General features: G+C 43.3%; 3 protein-coding genes across 3 annotated transcripts in view; 2 read left to right on the top strand and 1 right to left on the bottom strand.

Annotated features, from left to right (window-relative positions):
• Positions 1-183: 183 nt before the first annotated feature.
• LOC106562770 (calmodulin-like protein 4) lies at positions 184-11,617 on the top strand. Its single transcript, XM_014127770.2, has 5 exons — positions 184-766; positions 853-883; positions 1,257-1,397; positions 6,040-6,228; positions 11,180-11,617. The coding sequence occupies exons 1-5, from the start codon at positions 764-766 to the stop codon at positions 11,275-11,277; spliced, it is 462 nt and encodes a 153-aa protein (XP_013983245.1). The 5' UTR covers positions 184-763; the 3' UTR covers positions 11,278-11,617.
• Positions 11,618-14,782: 3,165 nt separating this feature from the next.
• LOC106592617 (relaxin-3 receptor 1-like) lies at positions 14,783-16,886 on the bottom strand. Its single transcript, XM_014183958.2, has one exon. It carries the CDS (start codon positions 16,475-16,477, stop codon positions 15,269-15,271), a length of 1,209 nt encoding a protein of 402 aa, XP_014039433.1. The 5' UTR covers positions 16,478-16,886; the 3' UTR covers positions 14,783-15,268.
• A 2,019-nt stretch (positions 16,887-18,905) lies between these two features.
• The window catches only part of LOC106592618 (A disintegrin and metalloproteinase with thrombospondin motifs 7-like), a 166,638-nt gene continuing 165,555 nt past the window's right edge, over positions 18,906-19,988 (top strand). The window contains 1 exon segment of the mRNA XM_045708312.1: positions 18,906-19,347. Coding sequence (XP_045564268.1) covers positions 19,230-19,347 — 118 coding nt within the window. The 5' untranslated portion in view covers positions 18,906-19,229.

The following is a 19,988-nucleotide window of genomic DNA, read 5'->3' as shown; positions in this document are numbered from 1 at the left end:
ACATTTGACATTTTAGTCATTTAGCCGGTGCTCTTATCCAGAGCGACTTACAGTAGTGAGAGCATACATTTTAATATTTATTTCTTACTGGTCCCCCGTGGGAATTGAACCCACAACCCTGGCACTGCAAGCACCATGCTCTAAGCACCATGCTCTACCAACTGAGCGGAATACAGAGTACACGCCAGATGTAGTGGGTTATACACATACCAAATTATTATATGCCGTATTAATACATGGCTGGATTGATAGACAATGACCTCTAGTGGTAATGTTAAATATTGCAGCTACCTCAGGAAATGTATATATTATTCAGTGTCATCACTATCCTGTCATTGTCCTTTGACTAGACATTAAATGGTATTGAATTGAATGCGGGAGTTCTATTAGTTGAGCAAGATCAATCATACTTACGCCTACTTTTAATATGGACAAAGTTACTTATCTTACTGAAGAATGTCACTTTTTTTATTCAACTATTATATTCATATACTGTAACTTGTCTGCTGATGGCCATGCTGTAGTTGAACATATCCTAGTTGTCATAACAGATGATAAGGTAGTTATTAGTATCACAGCTATTTGATAGAAGAGAAAGGGAGAGCATTATATGATACCTTGAATCCACTATCTCGGTTTCCACAGCAACCGGTATTAAATAACATGTACTCTGTGGTGGACTTTAGAACTGGCAGGCAGATGGGTGTGGAGACAGGTGAGGTGAGCCAGGTGCATTCTAGGAGAGAGATCTCTGACTACAGACATGGTAAGAAAAAACTATTGAATTGTTTTGTGTTTACTAATTTCTGTACATGTTTAGGCCAATTCATGGTGTATTGTGTTTTTCCTCAGGCTAAATTCCTGTCAGGAACTCAGATCAACGGTAAGGTGTGCTATATTGTTGCTAGCTTTTCTTTTGGTGTGTGGGAGGTCACATGGGACATAAATAATGTCATTATTTTTTAATAAATTGATATTGAACAGTAGAGTAAAATGTTGTGACAAACTTTGAGAGCAATGTCTTTTTAAAAAGGGCATTTTAGAAAATAATAATCCCATTTGAGGTTAAAAGTATGATTTACTTATTTCTCTACACTTGTGAGACAAGAACATTTGAATTGCCTCCTTGGTGAGGAGAAAGCATTTTGACATTGTAATATGCACTGTTTTTAGAAAGGATTATCATGATTAGTTTTTTAGTTTCTTTTCACCCAGAACATTAGTGCATTATTTGCCTGTTTTTCCTCTTCCTGTAGAGTTCAAGGAATGTTTCTCCTTGTACGACAAGAAGCGCAAAGGGAAGATTGAAGCCAAGGACCTGATCACAGTTATGCGCTGTCTGGGGACAAGTCCCACCTTTGGTGAGATCGACCGACACCTGCAGGTCCACAAGATAGGTACGCAATCAAGGGCCCATCACTTACCCTGGGGGGGGCATCTCAGTAGTCTAGAGTGACTTACCCTGGGGGCATCTCAGTAGTCTAGAGTGACTTACCCTGGGGGGGGCATCTCAGTAGTCTAGAGTGACTTACCCTGGGGGGGCATCTCAGTAGTCTAGAGTGACTTACCCTGGGGGCATCTCAGTAGTCTAGAGTGACTTACCCTGGGGGGCATCTCAGTAGTCTAGAGTGACTTACCCTGGGGGGCATCTCAGTAGTCTAGAGTGACTTACCCTGGGGGGCATCTCAGTAGTCTAGAGTGACTTACCCTGGGGGCATCTCAGTAGTCTAGAGTGACTTACCCTGGGGGGGCATCTCAGTAGTCTAGAGTGACTTACCCTGGGGGGCATCTCAGTAGTCTAGAGTGACTTACCCTGGGGGGCATCTCAGTAGTCTAGAGTGACTTACCCTGGGGGCATCTCAGTAGTCTAGAGCGACTTACCCTGGGGGGGCATCTCAGTAGTCTAGAGTGACTTACCCTGGGGGGCATCTCAGTAGTCTAGAGTGACTTACCCTGGGGGGCATCTCAGTAGTCTAGAGTGACTTACCCTGGGGGCATCTCAGTAGTCTAGAGTGACTTACCCTGGGGGGGCATCTCAGTAGTCTAGAGTGACTTACCCTGGGGGGGCATCTCAGTAGTCTAGAGTGACTTACCCTGGGGGGGCATCTCAGTAGTCTAGAGTGACTTACCCTGGGGGGCATCTCAGTAGTCTAGAGTGACTTACCCTGGCGGGGGCATCTCAGTAGTCTAGAGCGACTTACCCTGGGGGGGCATCTCAGTAGTCTAGAGCGACTTACCCTGGGGGGCATCTCAGTAGTCTAGAGTGACTTACCCTGGGGGGCATCTCAGTAGTCTAGAGTGACTTACCCTGGGGGGGCATCTCAGTAGTCTAGAGTGACTTACCCTGGGGGGCATCTCAGTAGTCTATTGACTGACCCTGGGGGCATCTCAGTAGTCTAGAGCGACTTACCCTGGGGGGCATCTCAGTAGTCTAGAGTGACTTACCCTGGGGGGGGCATCTCAGTAGTCTAGTGACTTACCCTGGGCGGCATCTCAGTAGTCTAGTGACTGACCCTGGGGGGGCATCTCAGTAGTCTAGAGTGACTTACCCTGGGGGGCATCTCAGTAGTCTAGAGTGACTTACCCTGGGGGCATCTCAGTAGTCTAGAGTGATTACCCTGGGGGGGCATCTCAGTAGTCTAGTGACTGACCCTGGGGGCATCTCAGTAGTCTAGTGACTTACCATGGGGGCATCTCAGTAGTCTAGTGACTTACCCTGGGGGCATCTCAGTAGTCTAGAGTGACTTACCCTGGGGGCATCTCAGTAGTCTAGTGACTTACCCTGGGGGCATCTCAGTAGTCTAGAGTGACTTACCCTGGGGGGCATCTCAGTAGTCTAGAGTGACTTACCCTGGGGGCATCTCAGTAGTCTAGTGACTTACCATGGGGGCATCTCAGTAGTCTAGAGTGACTTACCCTGGGGGCATCTCAGTAGTCTAGAGTGACTTACCCTGGGGGCATCTCAGTAGTCTAGAGTGACTTACCATGGGGGCATCTCAGTAGTCTAGAGTGACTTACCCTGGGGGCATCTCAGTAGTCTAGAGTGACTTACCCTGGGGGCATCTCAGTAGTCTAGTGACTTACCCTGGGGGGCATCTCAGTAGTCTAGTGACTTACCCTGGGGGGCATCTCAGTAGTCTAGTGACTTACCCTGGGGGGCATCTCAGTAGTCTAGTGACTTACCATGGGGGCATCTCAGTGGTCAGTCAAGTGAAAATGATGGTCAGTAAAGAACTTTAAGCTCGTCTCTCAATTTAAAAAAAAAAACATGTCAATACTTTGCCCCTTGATAACCAGTGCACTTCTGTATGTTGTAAAAGTGTTACATGGTCGCTGCCAGTATCATTGCATAGTGCAGAAAATACACGAGCACACCCTTCTCATTAACCTGTAGTGAGTTATTCACAATTTTCGATTAACAAATAACGTTTTATATGTAAGATGGCGAAATGAAGAGCAAAATGATTATTGTTATTTGTGCCCTGGTCCTATAAGAGCTCTTTGTCACTTCCCATGAGCCGGGTTGTGACAAAAACTCACATCCATTCTAAGGTTTAATAAATGTATCTTATAGTGTGTGTGAGGCAGGCTTACAATGATGTAAAAAAAAAAACATTTGACAGTGCACTGACCCTGATGCTAGAGGGGGTACACAGCAAGAGGTTGAATGTTTGAAGGGGTACAGGACTATACAAGGTTTGGGAACCACTGGCCTATAGCCCTCAAACTCAACTCTGGACCTCAAAGCCCGCATGTTTCATTGTTCCCCTCTAATCAGGGACTGAATTAGACCTGGGACAGCAGGTGTATGCAATTAATGATCAGGTAGAACAGAAAACCAGCAGGCTCCGGGACCTCGTAGGGTAAGAGTTGAGTACCCCTGGTCGAGAGTGACTTACCCTGGGGGGACTGTCAATAGTCTACAGTAAGTTTCTCCAACCCTGTTTCTAGAGAGCTACCATCCTGTAGGTTTTCGCACCAAACCTAATCTAGCGCACCTGATTGTAATAATTAGCTAGTTAATAAGCTGAACCAGGTTAGTTACAACTGGTGTTGGAGTGAAGGGTAGCTCTCCAGGAACAGGGTTGGAGTTAAAACCTACAGGAAGGTAGCTCTCCAGGAACAGGGTTGGAGTTAAAACCTACAGGAGGGTAGTTCTCCAGGAACAGGGTTGGAGTTAAAACCTACAGGAGGGTAGCTCTCCAGGAACAGGGTTGGAGTTAAAACCTACAGGAGGGTAGATCTCCAGGAACAGGGTTGGAGTTATAACCTACAGGAGGGTAGCTCTCCAGGAACAGGGTTGGAGTGAGAACCTACAGGAGGGTAGCTCTCCAGGAACAGGGTTGGAGTTAAAACCTACAGGAGGGTAGCTCTCCAGGAACAGGGTTGGAGTTAAAACCTACAGGAAGGTAGCTCTCCAGGAACAGGGTTGGAGTTAAAACCTACAGGAGGGTAGCTCTCCAGGAACAGGGTTGGAGTTAAAACCTACAGGAGGGTAGCTCTCCAGGAACAGGGTTGGAGTTAAAACCTACAGGAGGGTAGATCTCCAGGAACAGGGTTGGAGTTAAAACCTACAGGAGGGTAGCTCTCCAGGAACAGGGTTGGAGTGAGAACCTACAGGAGGGTAGATCTCCAGGAACAGGGTTGGAGTGATAACCTACAGGAGGGTAGCTCTCCAGGAACAGGGTTGGAGTGAGAACCTACAGGAGGGTAGCTCTCCAGGAACAGGGTTGGAGTTAAAACCTACAGGAGGGTAGCTCTCCAGGAACAGGGTTGGAGTTAAAACCTACAGGAGGGTAGCTCTCCAGGAACAGGGTTGGAGTTAAAACCTACAGGAGGGTAGATCTCCAGGAACAGGGTTGGAGTTAAAACCTACAGGAGGGTAGCTCTCCAGGAACAGGGTTGGGAGAGCCCTGGTCTAGAGTGACTTACCCTGGGGGCATCTCAATAGTCTATAGCAGGGGTATTCAACTCTTACGCTATGAGGTCTGGAGCCTGCTGGTTTTCTGTTCTACCTGATAATTAACTGCACCCTAAATCAGTCCCTGATTAGATGGGAATGATGAAAAAACACAGTGGAACTGGTTGAGTTTGAGGGTTCTAAAGGGACTTCCTCTCCTTCACCTCCTTCACCTGCTTTGCCACAGCATGTTTAAAGATCAGTGTAGATGAAGGGAACGAGCAGGGAAGCAGAAGCCATTAGAATATTGAGGCGGCTCTAGACACCTGTTGATCTAGCCATACTGTCTATGAATCGTAGTGAGGTTTTGGCTGTAAATTATTTAGTAGGCAGGCAAGCCGCTACTTGGGGGATGGGTAGAGGGAGAAGTTGTCACATTGAGTGTAACCTACACTTTAGCTGAAATCTGTCCCAAGCCTGTTCCAATTACATTTATTACATTAAAACAATTATTTCATCTTTTCTCAGCTCTTCATAATTGCTGCACTGAACTTTTTAACCTGGGGGAAGTACTGAGAAATATTAAAACCAATTAACTGATTTGGTCATGTGAAAGTGGCTTTGGTTAGAACACGTTTAACTCAACAGAATTTTTTTCCATCAATCCCCAACTTCCCGATTACAATATTGAACAGAATGTTTTTCTCAGAGTCAAAAAGTTTTCCTGCTCTGTTACTCTGAACTTTATGCCCATTTGCAGTTCATTATTTTACACATTTAAACAGACAGCCCAATTCTGATCTTTTTTCAGTTGTTTTTCTTTTACCAATCAGATCAGCACTGAAAAAGATGTGAAAAGATCTGATGTGATTGGTCAAAAGATCCATTAGTGGAAAAAATATCAGAATTGGGCTGCCTGTGTAAATGCAGCCATATTGACACACTACGCAACCCTAACACGTTATTTTATTGAAGAAGTAAGGAATAATCAACAATGCTCAGTACAGTTGTATGAAAATATACCACAACTCGGCCATGTAGCAGATAACCAGTCACTTTAACAGCAGCATTTAGGCCTATTTTGGATCAATGGTGCCCTTTGCAGGTGATTAGTTCTACTAATATCCTTCCTTCTCCAGATAAGAAGGGCGAGCTAGACTTCTCCACCTTCCTGACCATGATGCATCGGCAGATCCAGCAGGAGGACCCCAAGGCGGAAATCCTGGAGGCCATGAGGATGACGGACAAGCAGAAGAAGGGCTACATCCTGGCCTCAGAGCTCCGGGCCAAGCTCACCAAGCTGGGAGAGAAGCTAACTGATAAAGAAGGTAGCCTACTGTCGTGTCTTTGGGGTACCATTAAACTGAAGACATGTTTATCAATTAACTCCCTGTAATTATTATCACGCGATTAAACTGATTAATCGTTTAATTGTAATTAACTAGGAGATCGGGGCACCAAGGAAAATATTCAGATTACAAAGTTATAATTTTCCTAATATAACTTTCCTATATTATAACATTATATATTATATTCTATTCTTCTGGTTTAAATGGTGTATTTTACCTCGCGTCCAGTCTCATTCCAAACGTCGTAAATTGTTGTATCTGCACGAACCCAGTCTTTACTAAAATCATCCATACATCAATTGTCTTAAAATCATTTATTTACTAAACTAAGTAATTCACATAAAGTAAACAAACAGTAATTATCATCACAAAGAATTGGTAGAGTAATGTGCCCTAGTGGGCTAAAACAGGCATGGCTGGTGTCTTGTAGAACAATGGGTCATAAAATGTTCAGCTGAGGAGGTACACAGAGTTCATCAATATTAACTATTGACAATTGAACGCTCACTCATTCGGGAACAATTGCAATCAATAAATATTTACGCTCAGTGTGTCGTCGGGATCCTTGTTGAAGCGTCGTTCGGTTGGAGAGTTCTCTCTCTCTCTCTCGGTTAGAATGGATCTTTCAAAGCGACATTCATTAATGTCGTCATAGAATGGATGTTTCGTTGGTCTTCGCGTTCAATGATATAATTTACTTAGCTGCAGACTAATAATTAATATCAAAGACTTGTTCTTATTCTGTCGGTATCAATAGTCTAAAAGTTAACCACGTGGTATAGTTCACTTTCAGTAGAGTACTTGGATGGTCAAACCTATTGGCCAACCCGCAATGGAGTGGAGGCCGGGTCTGAAGAAATGTAAATCAGGGTATGTTTTATAGTGACATAGAACAGCTTGTCACATGACGCCTGGTCCTGTCTGTGTCCCTGGAGGCGTGCCGATGACTGAGTTAAGCTTGGTACAAAAATACAATTCTATCACATTAACATCAGTACATAGCATCTCAATGTATTACAAATAGCTTTATCCTTATTAATACATTCTATACAACCATGTGTATGCAAGTCTCAAGGCTGAGGCTATTATATAAACCGTTTTATGGTAATATGGCTATATTGTCTCTTCTGAGTATCACAAAATTGTACCAAGCGGACCAGTTCGTAGCTGGATTCTTCACCAATCTTCCATACCTTCTCCAGAACACAAATGTCATTCGGTTCCCCAATTCTGTGAGTTGGAAGAATTTCCTGTGTCTCTCTATGGGACCCCTCTGTGTCTCAACTGGGCCATGTGGTTGTAAGATTCTCCTCTGGAATTTTACAACCCTTTCACACAGGGCCTGGGTGGGGGGAGGTAGGTTGGGGGATGGTGCAAGGGGGGAGGGGGTCAACTGTCCTCCCTGTACTCAAAGAGGCCAACGTCATGACACTACAATGTGTTTCTATCACTAGGGGTTTTAGCTGACATGGATTAAGACCAGACTAGATATAATGCCTAATGGAGCCTCTATTGAAAATGCTGTATAATGCAGGAGCAGTAGGTAGGCTGAATCTGGCTCTGGGAAACTGGAACTGAAAGTGCAGCTCAACAGTCTCAATTGGCTCCTTCTTACAATCTCTTATACATCATCTGCACTGGTCTGAACACATGGTAGAGGTAAATAAAATAAAAAGTGAAATATAACTGGTATAACTTTACCTGGTATTAGTTTATCAGTTCAGCTCTTTTAACCCTTAACACTTGTACCCGTATACGGGTTGAAAATGGCAGATTTGGACAGTGATAAACACCAAGATTGGATCTCAGTGTCTGTACAGTAACATGCTATAAATGACGTCAGAGCTCAGGCTCTGTGCTTCACAGCTCTGTCTGGGTTTTGACTGACAAGCGATCTGAATTTGAGCACTCCAGTGACAAGAAGTTGCCCCCATCCCTCCAGCGAATTGGGCAACTTGTTAAAATGTTTTGTCTGCGTGAGGGAAACGTTGATCCCTCCAGGGAATTGGGCAACTTGTTAAAATGTTTTGTCTGTGTGAGGGAAACGTTGATCCCTCCAGGGAATTGGGCAACTTGTTAAAATGTTTTGTCTGCGTGAGGGAAACGTTGATCCCTCCAGGGAATTGGGCAACTTGTTAAAATGTTTTGTCTGCGTGAGGGAAACGTTGTAAATTAAGAGGACTCCATGTATTGTGAAAGATGAAACGTTGAGGATTATAATAAATACTGAGTTGATGTCATACAAGCCTAACACCCGTGAGTCCAAATGTGCACTTCACATTTCCATGTCATAAATCTAATTTCATATAAAGCGTTTATGATCACCATGTTTGATGTATAGTTACAAGAAGACATGGCGTCATACCCTGGTTTATTTTGAACAGAATGAGCCTGTCTGTCTACAGTGAAGAACATTTGCCTTGGCACACGCACCTGAATGCACTCATGATGCCTTTCTATAGACTGGTTTGGTTGTTTAGCAACAACCGCGCAACTATGGGGTTGGCTTAGATTGTTGAAACGTTAAATATATTTGTATTTATTGAAAATAAATATATTTGCACAATGAGCACTTGTCTCTCAAATACATTGTTACAGTTGTTGGTTAGCTAGCCAGCAAATGTTTGCCATATTAGCAGAGACACGACATCTGTCCAAACACCTCAAAACAAGACATGTTATCAAGAAGAAAATAAAACTACAATTCCTCTCATGGCAGCTTCCTGTCATTGTTGGTAGCTACTGGCCATCCAGAATCACAACATGACTTCTACCCCATTGAATCACGTGACGTTGTCAGATAACCAATCTATGCACACCAAATTTACGATATGTTTCCCTAAATTGCATTTTGAAATCCTAGCACTTTCATATCATATTGTATTACTTAGCTAGTCATGTTGGCAATAGAACAAGCTTTCAAACGATTCCCATCTGACCCAGATTGATTTATAATGGACCGTTCTTGGATTGCTTAAACAACAACAGTAATTGTGTGATTGCAGGGTTGTGTTCCAAACAAAATAACTACACGTGTCCTCGCTCTAATTCCTCAACGGCACAGCTAGGAGCTCAAAAAAGCACCTTACAGTTGAAGCCTTTTTTTTTAGTCATAAAAGTGCATTGACATTTCTTAGGAAATGTGCACACTTTGGAGAGGTGTGTGGCCACTTAGGCACCAATTACACCTCTCTCTCAAACCTCTTATTGTTCTGTCTTATGTTGCAACTACAACACATTTTACAGGAATATTATCATGTTTCTGAATGTATCCAGAGTATTTTCACATTTTGTTATGAACAAATGTGGCAAAAAAGTACATAATGTAAAATGCACATAAAATCAAGTGCTTGTATTCAGTCTTGTCAGGTAAACTGTTGTCCTCGCCTCTTGGTCTAATAATCTCTAAACTGTTCCCTTTCAATTTCTACCATGCTTATGCTTTTCATATTTCTTCTGTAAGAAACATGTCAAGGTAGCCCTAACCAGTTCCAGGCTGTGTCACAGGTGGATGTGACCAGGAGCCCCATGTTGCGGCGCACAATTGGCCCAGCATCGTCCGGGTTAGGGGAGGGTTTGGCCGGGGGGGGATTTCCTTGTCTCATTGTGCTCTAGCGACTCCTTGTGGCGGGCCGGGCTCTGACACATTGGTGCGACTGGCTTCGGGGTTAAGCAAGCAGTGTGTCAAGAAGCAGCGCGGCTTGGCAGGTCATGTTTCGGAGGACGCATGGCTCTCGACCTTCGCCTCTCCCGAATCCGTTGGGGGAGTTGCAGCGATGAGACAAGATCGTGACTACCAATTGGATATCACGAAATTGGGGAGAAAAAGGGGGTACCTTTTTTTTATTTTTTTATTATGTGGCCCTATCCATAGGCCAATTAACAGGAGTGTAAAGGGTTAAATAGGTGCAGAAACAAGGCCACTTTAGACTGTTGTGATGCACCAAGTGGCTCCAAGAGACCCTATGGAAATACACATGCAGATGGGAGCTTCCCCACTGGGCACACACTGGTTGAATCAACGTTATTTCCACGTCATTTCAATGAAATTGAATTGATGTCTGTCCCAGTGGGTCAAGTCATCCTCATTCTGCAGACTCTAGTTTTGTCTAATCTTGATTATTGTCCAGTCATGTGGTCCAGTGTTGCAAGGAAAGACCTAGTTAAGCTGCAGCTGGCCCAGAACAGAGCGGCACGTTTTGCTCTTCATTGTAATCAGAGGGCTGATATAAATACTATGCAGTCTCTCTTGGCTAAGAGTTGAGGAGAGACTGACTGCATCACTTCTTTTTATAAGGAACATTCATGTGTTGAAAATCCCAAATTGTTTGCATAGTCAACTTACACACAGCTCTGACACACACACTTATCCCACCAGACATGCCACCAGGGGTCTCTTCACAGTCCCCAAATCCAGAACAAATTCAAGAAACGTACAGTATTATATAGAGCCCTTATTGCATGGAACTTCCTTCCATCTCAGATTGCTCAAATAAACAGCAAACCTGGTTTCAAAAAACAGATAAAGCAACACCTCGCGGCACAACGCCTCTCCCCTATTTGACCTAGATAGTTTGTGTGTATGCATTGATATGTAGGCTACGTGTGCCTTTTTAAAAATGTATGTAGTTCTGTTCTTGAGCTGTTCTTGTCTAATGATGTTCTGTATTTTGTCATTCTGTATTATGTTTCATATTTTGTGTGGATCCCAGGAAGAGTAGCTGCTGCTTTTGCAACAGTTAACGGGGATCCGAATAAAATACCAAATGTGTCAACACATACATGAACTGATTCTTGTGTAAATTTGCAAATTATAAAACACATCATTTGAATGGAGTTATTTTTTAAAAGTTTCTACCTGCTAACATACTTGTTGTTGGTCCCAGATCAGCGAATTAACATGAAGTTATTTCCCCTCTAAACTTTGCAGTGGACGAGCTATTCAGAGAAGCCAACGTGAAGTCTAATGGCAAGGTGCACTACGAGGAGTTCACCAGGATGGTGACACTACCGTCAGTGGATTACTGAGGGAGAGGACAGGAGGAGATGATGTCCTTTATGACAGGGAAGCATGGTCATGGAAGGGACCTGGTTATGCATGCACTGAGCATTACCCAACCACCTCCATGCACTGAGCATTACCCAACCACCTCCATGCACTGAGCATTACCCAACCACCTCCATGCACTTAATTTATTGATCATCTAGGTTTGTGTCTATTGTACTCTACTTTCATTTATTCAAGTGCATTTGATGAATTAAATGATGTCTTTTGGGGGGGGGTTATTTGAGTAGCTGCTGCATGTGCAATATGTAATGGACATTAAAATCAACTAAACTCCCTTTTGATTTTGAGTTTTAAACTGTTTGTTGAACTTGTGTTCTAGGTGTATCATTTTATAAATGTAGTTTACATGATGCAGTCGTTCAAGCTCTTTCAGCCATACCATTCAACTAAAACGTTGTTTGTTCCTCCCACGATATTCTTTACAATAACAATTTAGGTCAATATCTACATGTCATAATAAGCAAATTATTCAACGTCATTAGTAGGAATATATATATATATATATATTTTTAAATACTAGATATGTAGGAAGGACCGAATTCTTTGCACACACGCTGGGCATTTTGTCAAGACGGCAACTGGAGCCTGCAATTCCAGGTTAATTATCTGTGCACACACCATGCATTTTGGGCGTAAATTACGCATGTCAAAGGAATTCTCTGCCTAATGTATTGTCAGTGAGCATATATTATTTTTCCAAGAATGTAATGCCATTTAATTTAGTCATCCAATAGAGCTAATCCATTATTAAGGAGTGCAGGGAGAATATGTGGAGAATATACATGGGACTGACTAAATGAAGGAAACACTTGAGTAAATGAGGGATACCAAAGTATATTGAAAGCAGATGCTTCCACACATGTGTGGTTTCTGAGCAATTAAAACATCGCATCATGCTTAGGGTCACGTATAAAATTACCCAGTTGTCTGTTATTTTGGCTACCGTAGCTAGAAGAGACCTATCTGTGACTGAAAGAGGGGTCTCAAAGAAACATAGCATGTTTAGAGAGTGTGTGTGTGTCACCAGATCTCAACCCAATTGAACACTAATGGGAGATTCTGGAGCGGTGCCTGAGACAGCGTTTTCCACCACCATCAACAAAACACCAATATGGAATTTCTCGTGGAAGAATGGCGTTGGATCCCTCCAATAGAGTTCCAGACTCTACTGGTAGACTCTGCCAAGACAGATTGAAGCTGTTCTGGCGGCACGTGGTTGCCCAATGCCCTATTAAACCACTTGTTGGTGTTTCCTTTATCTTGGCAGTTACCTGTACATGTCTAATTCATTTCATCATGACCCAGCACCCAGCGTTTCCCAAACTTGTTCCTGGGGGACTCCAAGGGATGCACATTTTGGTTTTTGCCCTAGCACTACACAGCTGATTCAAATAACCATAGCTTGATGATGAGTTGACTATTTGAATCTGTTGTGCTAGGGCAAAAACCTAAATGTTGTCCCGAGGACCGAGTTTGGGAAACGCTTCACCACACCTACCAAACGTAATAGTTTTATTTTGATTTAACCAGGTAAGACCCATTGAGGTTAGAAACCACTTGCCAGGGCGACCTGGCAAAACAGGGAAATAGCAGCGTGTACATAACACAAAAAAAATACAAAATACAAAAAAATTATAATAATACAAAATACATAAAAAAATATTAAACTGCAGCTATCAAAAACATTGTCTTAAAAACCGGGAAGGACACTTAACTCCCCAAACTTGAATATCTTTTCAAGCATGTTCCAGGATGAAGGGGAATTCTGGGAAAAAATGATTGTTTCCCCATATCAGTTCTAGACTTAGGAACAGACGTGGATGGCAGCGACTGTGAACGAAGACTATTGAGTGACTGATCTGCTCAGTAAGGAACAGAGATACAAAAGGGGCTGCCTTATCAATGCTATCTATTTACACAAAAGTGTACCAGTGTGTTTGCACCATGGAGAGAGAGGTGCATTGCACCAGGGCATACAAATCACAGTGATGGGTGAGAGAAGTACCTGGTGTTGGTGATACATCTTAAAAATACCATGATACACTGTGTCCAGAGTTACAGTACCTGCTAAGGCCTGCATACAGGCACTATAACCCAGCACCGATAACAACGTGCTTTGAACAAGATCCTTTCTGACTAACATTGAAAAACAAGTTTTGTTCCTAAAATAAAAACCCAATTTCAACTTCAGTTTCTTGGTGAAGTTATCAATGTGCTGTTTAAAGTTCAGCTTTTCTTCTAACCAATTCCCAAGATACTTATAGGAGGTGACCTTATCAGTTTGCTGACTTTTTAGAGTTCAAATCTGTGACTCCATGTGTCTACTTTCAAAGAGAAAACCATAAATGTAGCTTTCCTTGCATTAAGCACAAGTTTCAATTCGAACAGCATCAAAAGCCAACTGTAAATCCTGAAAAGCCTTCAAGATGTACTAGAATAAATAATTGTGTCATCAGCATACAGTCTTCGCTGTATCATTTATATACATTGTAAAAAGGATCAGACCTAAAATTGAGCCCTGGGGAAATGCTTTCATGAGCCTTTGAAACTCAGATGTCATACCCTCTGTGCTACACACTGGATTCTGTCAGAAAGGTCGTTTTGGAACCAATCCAATGCTTCAACACTTAAACCAACCTTTTTTGGCAGGGAAATGGTCAACAAAGGCCTTTGATAAGTCAATAAAAAGTGAAACACAGTGATGTTTCTTGTCCTGAGCATCTAGAATATCACCTACAACCTTAGTTACTGCAGTAATTGTACTATGCTTGGCTCTAAAACCCGACTGAAATTGAGATCAAATTAGTTATTATACAGAAAGTCTTTCAATTGTGAGTTCAACCAGGTTTTCCAAAGATGTTTCCAGTGCAGACAGTTTACAAACTGGACTATAGTTATCCAATTGACCTGTACAACACATTGCCTGAATACATCAATCGACCAAGATGTAAAAGGGTGACGTAAGCTGCTTTCCAGACTTTTGTAATCGTTTCACTCGCCAATGAAAGATTGAATATATGCGTGAGAGGGACAGCAAAGATCTCTGCACCAATTTTGGGAAAATAAGGGTTAAATTGCTCCGGGCCCGCCGATTTCTTAATAGTAATGGATTTGAGTGTCATTACTATTTATGAAAGTGTAATCTTGGTAAAATTAAGTAGATAACCTTAGCCCGGCTTCCGGAGTTATCAACCTTCTCAAACTCTCTATATGAACGAAGAAAATACACATACAAATATGCTTATCTTTATTTATAATATACTGTCTACTTGCAATCCATTATATCGTCGCAGTTACAGCACAGTGGTGCGGCCTTACGCATTAAGTAATCTCCAATAATGCATTGAATATCTTCAATAATTTATCGACATCTAATGAGTTTTAGTAATTGGTATCTAGCGTTTTCGAATGTTGCAAATTGACCCACACAACATATTGTCTGAATATATCAATCGACCAAGTTGCTTAATTTATATGCGCTTTATTTCACATACATTGCAATGACCCTTTTACATTCAGCCATATATTCAGATACCACAACAGAAGCACTGATAACATATTAATAGGATCACATTTATTTCGATTTTGATGTACCAAAAATGTGTGCGGCAATGTGTGAGCTTGAATGGACGACAGAAGAAACATCTCAACATTCCAACAAAGAGTATAATATCCACAGGGAATATTGACTTCGGTGCACTCTAAATTTGTGACTCTCTTATCTTACAATCAACATGTACTTGGTAACTTTACGCGCAATGATTACATGTCCTACCCATCCCAGTGCGTGCCCAAATTTCTGTAAATACTGCTTTTCACTCCGTTGGCCTACTCTGCGCAATTGGTGCCCCGTGGGTAATGACAACATTGGGAAGTCAAGAACTCTGTCATTTATAGTTCCCAAATGCATGCGTAATTGATTACAGCAAGTCGTTTCATAGAGTAAGTGCATTATGTCTGGTGGATGCACTGTGAATCTTCAGGTGCCATTCCGGGTAGACCCGGTATTGCGGGAAGATCCGGTCTGTCAATAAAGGATAGTCGACATTGTGTGGTGTCTAGAAGATTCAAGGGAATAACCCCTTGGTTGTCGTCGTGTGTTGCACGTGTGTTGCACGTCCCCGTAAACGTACGTATTGTACAGGCTTTGGAGATGGCTGGTGAGGAAATTCTCCAAAACAAATCCTTCAGCATCTTTCTGAATTCTCGTCGCATGAGACAATACAGAACTGGGTTTAAGCAGCTATTGGCATGTGCGAGGCACACAGTCACCGGGAATACATAGGTGTGGACCAAATAGTAAGATTTATCCCAATTGACTGCGTTAAATTTTACCAATACACCCCAGAATGTGATGGCGTGATTTGGCATCCAGCAAAGAAAGAAGGAGAGGACGACGATGGTGACAGATTTGGTCACCCTCGACCTCCTTTTGGGGTGGTTGTTGTTCATGCTCCTCAGACGGATAAACCGTAAGAGCATCAGATAGCAGACGGACACTATCAGCATGGGTATGACGAACGCTATGATAATTTTTTGGAGATGATATAGCGCGAGCCAGTCATGTCCCTCAGGGAACCTGATGAGGCAGAGCTTCTCCCCAGCCACTACTGTCACTGAGGAGAAAATGGTAGTGGGTGCTGTGGCAATGGTTGCGGAGACCCACAGCACCGCGCACACCAATTTCACCGAACACGACCTCTGTCTCGACCGGTTCTTCAGAGCCGAGGCGACAGACCAGTATCTGGTCACACTCATAGCAGTCAGAAAGAACACGCTAGCGTACATGTTCATAACTGTTACGGAAAGGATGATTTTACACATGGCGTCTCCAAACGGCCAGCTGAAGTCCAGTGCGGTGTCCACTGCCCAGAACGGCAGAGTCAACACAAACTGGAAGTCCGTCACTGCCAAGTTGATGATGAAAAAGTTAATACTCGATTTCTTCCGGCCCTGTTTTAACCTCATTAGGAAAAAGACTAACAAGTTCCCAATTAACCCTACCGCGCACACAATGGAGTAAACAACCGAGATGATTATCCTTAGAATCGGGGTGCCGTCCGCGGTCACGTCAATATCCTCCAGACTGCCGAATTTGTCATCATCCATCAAAGTCCTGTTCAACGCCAAAATCCCGCTGTGGTTGAGTAGCTCGCCCATCCTCACAGATAAGAATGCAACACCGGTGCTTCTACTAGCATCAGGGCGCTTCTCGATGGCCTATCAAACACAGAATAGTCCTCGCGCTCCATACAACTGAGTGCTTATTTTAGCTGTTCATTTTATGTAATTGAAGCTTGTATGATAAAAGTTATCGTGTCTACAGTCCTTTATAACACCGCAATCAATGTGAAACTTTGCATCTTGACTGGAGTCTTATACAGGTGCGTAGTCGTGCGCGTTCACAGCGCCTGCCCCTGCATCGCGTGGATTGGTCGATTGAGACATGATGGACCTTTCTCTGATGGACACCTTTGCGATGAACTGGAACACTGACTATGAGGCATCTCTAGTCACCCAACATCAGTGCCCAACCTCACTAATGCTCTTTTGGCTGAATGGAAGCAAGTCCCTGCAACAATGTTCCAACATCTAGTGGAAAGCCTTCCCAGAAGAGTGGAGGCTGTTATAGAAGCAAAGGGGGGACCAACTCCATATCAATGCCCATGATTTTGGAATTAGATGTTTGGAATTAGATGTTTGATGAGCAGGTGTCATTTATATATATATATATTATTATTATATATTATTATTATTATATATATTATTACCCCTTTTTCTCCCCAATTGGTAGTTCCAGTCTTCTCCCATCGCTGCAACTCCCGTAAGGACTTGGGAGAGGTGAAAGTCGAGAGCCGTGCGTCCTCCGAAACACGACCCAGCCATGCCGCACTGCTTCTTGACACAATGCCCGCTTGACCCGGAAGCCAGCAACAGCAATGTGTCGGAGGAAACACCGTACACCTGGCGACCGTGTCAGTGTGCTTGCGCCCGGCCCGCCACAGGAGTCGCGATGGGACAAGGACATCCCGGCCGGCCAAACAACCCCTGAGGCTGCGTCGTCCATGGGTCTCCCGGTCGCGGCGGGCTGCTGTTTTTATATGGAAAAAAAGGTCCCGGACATTTAACAAAATATAATGAATTATGGGAGAGTATTTACTTGACCACTCGCCAATACTTATGTTTTGAATAGGACCAAAATAGTGTGGAAAAACAATGAAACAGTTGTTCCTCCCTTGTGCACGAAAGAATACAAAAAAACTCCCCCTAGTCTAGCCCCCTAGTCTCCCCCTAGTCTAGCCCCCTAGTCTCCCCCTAATCTAGCCCCCTAGTCTCCCCCTAGTCTAGCCCCCTAGTCCCCCCCTAGTCTAGCCTACTCATATCGGTTTCCTTATTTTACTAAAGCTTTAACACGGCAGCACTAGCGGTTCTGTGGGGGGAGGGGAAGGGGGGGCAGTGCCCCTGTGACAACAATTTTGGACCCCCTTGTGGCCCCCCTAAATGTCCAGTATGAAATAATTTTTACATAACTCATTTTTGCGCTCGTTTTTTTTTTACATCCATTATTAAACAGAAAATGCAAATAAATTGTTGAATGATTATGAACATGGTCTTTTGCCTGCTAAACGATATGAAAACGATATGACAACAATAACGTCTAATGTAACTGGCCCCTCTAACAGTACAACTGGCCCCAGCTTAGCCCCCCCAGTTGAAATGGTCTAGAACCGCCACTGCATGGCAGACATTACATTTTAAACGTATTTTTTTAAACGTATTTTTCCTTCTTCATTCTATGACATTTCCATGTTTATTCTCGACATTTTGTGCCAAACTGACCGTCCTCTTCCGCTAGAGGGGGCAACATGATGGCTCAACCAGCGGTAGATCAGTGAAGGACGCTATAGGGCACGTATCAATCTTGTTCCACGGAGGACCCGTGTGTCTGCGGGTTTTTGCTCCTCCTTTGTACTCGATTGATTAATTAAGGTCACGATTAGTAAGGAACTCCCCTCACCTGGTTGTCTAGGTCTTAAATGAAAGGAAAAACCAAAAACCAAGCATAGGCCCTAGGTGGAATGAGTTTGACACATCATTGCCATAGGGGGATACCCACTATTCTGAGCTCCAAGATGAAAGTATCATTTTCAAAGGAAACATAATGCAATTGATCAGTCGTGTTTATGATTTCCTTGGAGCTTGGGGCTCCTCACAGTGCATAATGCACACAGGTCCCGTTATGCATTGGTGCTCAGCGCAGTAACCATGCGAACAAGATTATACAGTAGACCAAAGTGTCGCTGTAGGCATATAATATAGAAGCAATATTATTTAATGTGGTGTTACAATCGTAATATTAGCCTTTATTGCGTGTCGGGAAGACTATTTGACATCCGGTTAAATGTGTCAATTCGACTTTCCTCAACTATCCAACTTTATTTACAATTGCACACCATACGTATTTTTATTTGAACAGGCAATCCAAATAATTGTATGTAATAGTCTCCCCATCACCTAGCATCCCCTGGGCTACTACTGAAAGGCATTCTATTCTCTCAAGTCCACCCACTAAACTTTATCGGAGAGGGAGGTTCTTAAACAAAGTTTGGCTTGTTAGGGAAAGTTCCTAACTGTCAGGGTTGTCGAATGGGGCTTGATGGAAGAAAGAAGGGACAACGTCTTGTCAGCAAACAACACTTACAGTTTACAATTCTTGGAACTCAAAAGACGCGTGTGAAAATCCCCGAGGAAGAATACAACGTCGTACAGAACTTAATTAAGTTTATATCGCCGGCGTCACGCTTTCTATGTCTAAAGTGCATAGTTCTAGCGGGGAAAGTTTTTGAAATGACAGTCGGTACAGTGAGGATAAAGCATAATAACATATTGTCTTAATTTACCTTCCAACAAGATGATTTACTTGCACTGCGGACTTGCACAAACTTTCTCTCCAATTTACTTTTTGGTTGCAGCGGGGATCTTGGCGATGTTTGACAACAGTAAAACATTTGGAATTGAACAAGAGACGGGTAAGCCAGCCTCTTAAAAATCAATGGATCATTCGTCTGACATATAACGTTACTTTTATTTTAAATAGTTTTATGCAATAGTTCAGCTATGCTGGCATTTTAAAATGTCAGTAACAAGGGGAACTCTGCAGACTATTGGCAACTGCTCAGCTCCACATAGCCTCAACTCACACACACATAGCCTAGCGATGTGACTGATCTCCGCAGCCTCAACTCACACACACATAGCCTAGCGATGTGACTGATCTCCGCAGCCTCAACTCACACACACACATAGCCTAGCGATGTGACTGATCTCCGCAGCCTCAACTCACACACACATAGCCTAGCGATGTGACTGATCTCCGCAGCCTCAACTCACACACACATAGCCTAGCGATGTGACTGATCTCCGCAGCCTCAACTCACACACACATAGCCTAGCGATGTGACTGATCTCCGCAGCCTCAACTCACACACACATAGCCTAGCGATGTGACTGATCTCCGCAGCCTCAACTCACACACACATAGCCTAGCGATGTGACTGATCTCCGCAGCCTCAACTCACACACACATAGCCTAGCGATGTGACTGATCTCCGCAGCCTTTACACAAACAGCCTAGTGATGTGACTGATCTATGCAAGCAGTTCACTTGGGA

This window comes from Salmo salar, chromosome ssa26, assembly GCF_905237065.1.
Source record: "Salmo salar chromosome ssa26, Ssal_v3.1, whole genome shotgun sequence".
NCBI classification, from domain to species: domain Eukaryota; kingdom Metazoa; phylum Chordata; class Actinopteri; order Salmoniformes; family Salmonidae; genus Salmo; species Salmo salar.
The sequence above is the reverse complement of the archived record's forward strand: the minus strand, read 5'-3'. Positions and strand labels throughout refer to the sequence as shown.

Excerpts from the sequence above, each read along its gene's own strand:
- LOC106562770 (XM_014127770.2), top strand. Across the intron at positions 884-1,256 it reads GTCAGGAACTCAGATCAACG|AGTTCAAGGAATGTTTCTCC; the intron begins GTAAGGTGTGCT and ends CTCTTCCTGTAG. Across the intron at positions 1,398-6,039 it reads CCTGCAGGTCCACAAGATAG|ATAAGAAGGGCGAGCTAGAC; the intron begins GTACGCAATCAA and ends TTCCTTCTCCAG.
- LOC106592617 (XM_014183958.2), bottom strand. The coding sequence starts at position 16,477 with ATGGGCGAGCTACTCAACCACAGCGGGATTTTGGCGTTGAACAGGACT.